At 46.1% G+C, this 6,580-nt stretch overlaps 1 protein-coding gene across 1 annotated transcript; it reads right to left on the minus strand.

Moving 5' to 3' along the window:
• Positions 1-1,517: 1,517 nt before the first annotated feature.
• LOC108147526 (protein hairy) lies at positions 1,518-5,034 on the minus strand. The gene is made up of 3 exons (XM_017274110.2): positions 4,466-5,034; positions 3,412-3,507; positions 1,518-3,132 (listed from the first exon to the last, which is right to left on the minus strand). Exons 1-3 carry the CDS (start codon positions 4,562-4,564, stop codon positions 2,275-2,277), a joined length of 1,053 nt encoding a protein of 350 aa, XP_017129599.1. The 5' UTR covers positions 4,565-5,034; the 3' UTR covers positions 1,518-2,274.
• Between the last annotated feature and the right edge of the window lie 1,546 nt (positions 5,035-6,580).

The following is a 6,580-nucleotide window of genomic DNA, read 5'->3' on the forward strand; positions in this document are numbered from 1 at the left end:
CCTGAAAAATACCAGATTTTTGCCAATTTACGCCAACGAAACGATGATGAAGGTGACTCAATGGGCGCTTCTTCAAAGGGGGTTTCGTAGTAAATTAGCAGACATACTGGTACACATTTTGAAGCTAGACGAGCGACGATGAGTCATTCATGGGCCGAAAGTCCGCCACCCAGTGACTAATCTTATGCACTTTCAGCTTAGCCACACAACTTAACCACCAAATCGGACTTTCCTCCTTTCGTGTTTCCACTGTACTATTCTGGTTCTAGAACATGCGACAGTCGATGTGCAACTGGTGTGTGCAATCTTTATTGCTTCTACGAGTGTTTTCCCTGGACTTTGAGGCTGCACGAGTTGGTTTTGTGAGTCGCCAGAGCATCCAGTCAGATGCATCTGAACGGGAACGGCAACCCAACCGGTGATGAACAACTGAAAGTTGTTTGCTCAGTGCACTTGATTCACCAGCTGCCCAACTGCCCAGCGCAAATGGAAAACAAATTTATTTACTTATCCGCTTTATCACTCTCATATTATCAGCATGATGCGGTATTTTTTCCGCAGACTTCGCGGAAACTTTTGTCACGAGCATGACGCTTAATGGCCTGGGATTTGCTCAGATTAGAATAAGGGGGGTGAATGGGGATTGAAGGGCGTGACTCTAGGTAACTGATTTTCCTACTGCAGTACATACGGCATATGTATATGCATCATGTGCTGGGGCAGCGAACCTTGTAACTAACTTGAACGGAGTGGATAAATCCAGGGTGTTTCCGAGAAAAGGAATCACTGCATTTGTAATATTACACACGGTATTTAAAGCCATTTAAATATAGCGCGATAAGACGAACTCGAGAACCCCTTGAAATTCCATATTTCTTACATTACTGAATTGCCAGCTAAGGGATAAAATTCCCTACTATCAAATAAAAGCAGTTTTAAATTTCACAATATTTTCCTGCACTTCCATTAAAAATTGACTGTTCATGTTGCAAAACATTTTGAAATAGTACAAGACAATGGATTTATATTTGTGACTTTTGCTCACACTTATAGGATTTTATGCTTATCGGGCTTTGCCGTCCGGATGTGTGAAAATCATGGCACATACACACAGGCATATCCGTTCCGGTCTGGCCACAGAAAGGCCTTCAACCCGTCGTGCTGATTACATTAGCAGTGGCAGAAACAGCAATCGAGCCCCTTTAAAACGTAGTTGTGTTGTTGTGGAACCCCCATCGCCGATCCTATCCAGCGGAATGAATTTCACCATGGGCAATATAATTAGCGTTGAAATTTGCTACGATAAGTTTAAGTCGATAGGTTTCTTGCTTTGACCTCCAAAAACAAAAAGAGACTTTTACCCGAAAGCGCAGGAAAAAAGATACCCAAACCAATAAGAACTCTTCTTTGCGTATTTGATTTTTTAGTAGAATCTTTTAATTTTATTTCCTTTTAGTATGTTGTTTGTTTGTTTTTCTTTTCTTGTTGATTTTTTTGCTTTTGTCGGCATCAAATTCTTGTTTTGTTTTCTTAGAAGCTCATTATGTTCACTATATCACGTGGCCTTACGAATAGTTTTTTGTGTTTTGATTTATAAATATAATTATTCTTTGATTAGACTTAAGAGCGAGAGAAAACCTAGTACAAAACCTATATTTAAATGGAGATGTACGTCTATATCTAAGAGTTATGCATTTGCGTTTATCTTTTTCATAAAAAGTATTTCAGCTTTTCAAGTGTTTTTTTTTTCTCATTTGATTTGTGTTGTTCTGTTTTGTTTTGTTTGTTTTGTGAGTGTATGGAAGACTTTTGCTGATTTGCTGTTATTCAAAGATAGTAATACATGATATATGAGGCAATTCAACACCAAGTACTTGGACTGAGGTAGTTTGGCGATGTCCTGGTAGAATACCGTTCTCAAATCGATTACATAATAATAATAAATAATATATAACAAAGTGTGTGAGTGTGTGTGAGTGTGTTTATGCGAGTAATGGAGGTCCTGACCTCGCCGCTGGATTTCCAGGATCTGAGCCGAGAAATGAGGGACGACGAGGCTGTGGACCGTCTAAGGATTCGCATGTGTGCGGCGGCACTTCGAAGCAACATTTGCGTTATCCCGGCGAATGATGTGAAATGTCTACGCGCATGCGCACAACGCCTGCGCATGTGAGTATGTGGATGATAAGTGGGTGGGGGATGGGTTTTGAGGTGGGGGATCAGTCTTAAAAGCGGGAGATTCGATAGGGGGCCTATCCAGAGGCTAGGGACCCTCTACCAGGGCCGCCAGGGCTGCTCCTCCTCCTTGATCTGCTTCTTGATCACCAGCGACAGAGGCTGCTGGTCCATGGGCACGCGCTGGATCACCGACGGCTTGATGTCCATCGGCTCGTAGCTGGAGTTGGCCGGACTGGGCGGGGCATAGCTGCACCTGCTGCTGCTACTGCTACCGGGCGCCGACTCGTATCCGGCGGAGGAGTGCGAGCTGGCGGATCCGGTGCTGGCCGTCCGCTGAGGCATGGCCACCAGCAGGGGCTGCTGCTGCTGCTGCTGGGCGGCCACTGCTGCCGCTGCTGCTGCTGCGACGGCCAGTTGCTGCTGCTGTTGCTGCTGTTGCTGGTGCTGGTGCTGCAGCAACTGCTGCTGCTGCTGCTGCGGCAGGCTCTGGGGCAAGACGAGGGCAATGCTGCCGTTGGGCAGCTTGGTGGGGATCACCTGCATGCCGTTGGGCAGGAAGTAGCCGCTGGCCGTCTGCTGGATCTGGCCGAAGAGGTAGGGCGCCGCTGCCGCCGTCGGCTGCTGGCTGTCCTGCTCCGGCGAACTGGGCGGCGAGGGCAGCATCTGGGCGTGGATTGACTGCTGCTGCTGCTGGCGCTGCTGCTGATGCAGCTCCGTCTTCACGCCATTGATGCAGTTGCTCAGGTGTTGCAGCAAGCGGCGACGCTGGGCGGGCTCGATGCCCGGGAAGCGGCTGACCTCGTTCACACAGTCGGCAAAGCCGGCCTTAAACTTGTTCACAATCTTGGGATCGGCGGCCTGCTGCATGGCTGCCTGCTGGCGCTGCAGCTCCTGCAGATGCTTCACTGTCTTCTCCAGAATGTCGGCCTTTTCCAATTTGGAGTGGCGAGCCGGCTAAAAGTAGAGAGAAAAAATGGAGCAGTTAGTAAATGTCTTAAGAAAAAATAATTAATTTAATCTTGTTTTTTAAAAGTTGCCACTGCCTTTTAAAAGACATTTTAAATATTTAATTTAAAAAAATATATATCAAAAATGTAATTATGAACTTTTAGAAACTGTCAAACTATGTTTCTAAGTTGTTTATTTTAGCTATCTTCAAAAAGTTAAAATTATGTTCAAAATAATCGTTTTTTTTATCCATTTTTTTCTCCCTTATTATTATCAAATACTTACGTCTTTTTTGGTGGCATCCAGAATCAGAGTCTTCAGTTCGTTGAGACAGTTGTTAATACGGGCGCGTCGGCGTTTCTCCATGATGGGTTTGTTCGACTGCAAGAGGCAAGAAAAAAAAGAAAAAAAACAGCGATTAGTCACGGCTTTTGCATGGCTAATTTGACCTCATGCAGCGACCCAAAAATAGAGGAAGCTGCATGGGTCTTTAATTGGATGGAGACCCGAGGAGACGGATGAGGATCTGGGGGACTGGGCAATGGGTTGACTGGCTGGCGGCCAAATTTAGTCGCACGGCGCGTGCTCTATTTATAGCGCCACTCAGGCGAGGCATTGTTAAAAATAGTTTGGCGGTTATAAATTACAGCCAGGGGCTATAAATAAGTAAGCACCAGCAGCACCAGGTACGGCAGAGAAAGAGAGCGGCAAGGTCACTGCGGGAAACTCAAAGATGCCCCGTAAAGCGGGGCATGTGTGATGGAGATCTTGCCAAATTTGGCAACGGATGAAGTCAGATCTTTGAACCGGTCGCCTGGCCAAAATTGCAGCGACCACGCGACGCACGCGCCAAGTGGAAGTCAAATTCGATGCCGAATCCGAATCCGAATCCGGGGAGCTGGTGGGCAGCTCCGCCAGCCAATTTTGGGCGGCACTCATGAATGGATCGTGTCTGGTCGGAGTGGTAGGCATATGCCATATAGTAAATGCCACCAACGCGACGCGAGATAAATTCGCTTTGTGTTGGCGCGCCGACGGCGACTGTTTTTGGTCTGGCTCAGAGTGTTTTTTTTTATTTTGTGCTGTTGAGTATTTATTTTAGCCATGTGGGAGATGGCTAAAAAGGAAATGCATTTGGGCAGCGGGATTGATGGGGCCAGTCGCCCACAAGGCATATGGCATATGGAAATCAAGTCGAGCTCGAAGTGGGTGGCTCTCATTTAAGGGAATTTCTTGGCTGGTTTAATCCATATTTTTCTGGGTTCTATTTGGTTTTTTTTTTAATCCATTTCGAGGGGGAGTTGTTTATTCTTCGGTTTGCCGTAGAAAAGACACTTACCCGACGGTCACTTTTCAGCGGCGTCTCCTTGAGCTGGGCCGGCACCACGGCGGTACCCAAAACGTTGGTCATGTTGGCTGCGGTAACGCCGGTAACCATTTCGGTCAGATATTGTTTGTTGAGTTTGAGGCACAGTTTGGGGGTTTCACTTGGGCAGCAAATATGAATTTGCTGCTCTCTATGCTCTGAGTTCACTGTTTTTTTTCTTTTGCTGATTTGTAGATTTCAGTTCAGTTTTGTTTTTCAAGTTCACTTGGTTTCACTTTCGCGTAGCACGTAAAAACTGTCGAGTTCTCTTGGCTTGGATTTACGGTTTTCAAAGGCGGAGCGATAGAACCGCACGCTACGAGTTGCGGCAGGCGAATGAGCAGCAGGTTCTGGCTGCAGTGCGATTAAAAGACCGAAACGACTCGGCACGAAGATCGATCGCAGTCGGGTTCTTCGGGCGTATATATGTATATATATATATATATATATCGGCGGGTAGGCTATATGGTATATGTGCTTCAGCTGCGGGTTGTTGCGGAGCGAAGCGGGACTACCTTATCGCTGGGCTCTCGGCGGACGACTGACGATTGATCGACAGGTTCGTTGGCTAAATCGCCGCTGCGAGACGCGAGCGCGAGCCACACGACCGCACCAATACAGGGAAAAGCGAAAAGTACGGCTACCTAGAGGGCTATAGTCGCTACCTGCTCGCTGGTGTGCGTGTGTTGAGCTGGACTGAGGCATGAGGTACCTAAAGTCGTACACCCCGCGTTACTCATACGCCCCTTGGGTCCGACGGGCATTTCTTCCTTTCTGGAAATCACACTGCGAAACCCCCATTGGCGATCGGTTTTGGTTTTGGTTTTGGTTTTGGCTTTGGCTTTGGTTTGGCGAGGGATTCACAAGAGGCTGTGCTGCTGCTGCTGCTGCGTTGCTCTCTGCTAACTCGTGTAGAGCCAGTGTACCAGGGTACCAATGCTGATTCATGCGGCCAACGCGACGGAGTCCCATAGAAGGTGAAAATAGCTGGCGATATGACGCCACCCCAGTGCGACAGGTTCGATGTTTTTTCTCTCTTTTTTTTTTTTTGTTTTATCTGCGGTTCGGGGGTCGCTAAACAGTAAACAAGATCACAAGGTTGTGCGCACGCCAGGCGGAAGTGGGTGGTTGGGTGATTGGGTGTTTGGGTGATTGGGTGATTGGGTGACTGGGTGGTTTTTCAGTGGGTGGCGGCTGTCCAGACCAGTCTGTACGATCGACTCATTCCCCATGCCGTGCGCCACAATTAAGTGAAGGCCGCCCTTTGGCTTTTGATCGATAGCCGACAAGCTAAATGAAATGGAAATCGTTACGGACAAGGCTGCGTGGATCACACGTGCTCCGACCGACGCTTAGATTCACTTTTGATGGCGTCTACGTGCGGCGCTGAATTTTCACGTTTTTAGTTTTTTGTTCGTACTAATGATTTATCGAAGGTTGGCTGTAATTGCATGCCACTACAAGGAAGAGTTGGGGGTAGCAGCAAGCGATTAGTAGAAAGATTCCTGTGAAATTGTTTACACAACAGAGAAGTTAGCCTTAAATTTGTTATCTTAGTTTGGAGAAAGTCATATCTATTTAAGTTTGTGAAGTGAAGCAGTTCACGCGGAAAGTGAAATTTTAAGTAGGTAACTGCTTCAACCTTCTAATTATTCGAAGGTTATTGTTATTGTTCTGGGAACAGAGAATCGCGAATTCGACATGTAATTATTTAGCTTATTTGGGATGAGATCAGTCAAAGGTGATGATATATATTCGGGTTAGAAGACCTTGTGCAGGGAAAATACTTACGTTGTGAGGTTTGCTTATGGGAAATATTACACAAAAACGACATGGAACTTTAACCATTCATTATATGAAAATGTTCTTCAAGTTAATATTTTTCAACCACAAATTGTCTTATGATCATTATGGGGGATTTTGCGTATTTTTGAGGTTTACTCATGGGACAGAGAGACAGTCATCTACTAATTAAGTTAACTTTAAAGGAGATGAGTCAAGACAGTTCATAGATATTTGGGTAAAAAGATATGAGTATAACCCTGTTTTTCAGGCATTTCGCCGATTAAATTTGCTAGATCAGTCACT

This window comes from Drosophila elegans, unplaced genomic scaffold, assembly GCF_018152505.1.
Source record: "Drosophila elegans isolate 14027-0461.03 unplaced genomic scaffold, ASM1815250v1 contig_208, whole genome shotgun sequence".
Lineage (NCBI taxonomy): Eukaryota > Metazoa > Arthropoda > Insecta > Diptera > Drosophilidae > Drosophila > Drosophila elegans.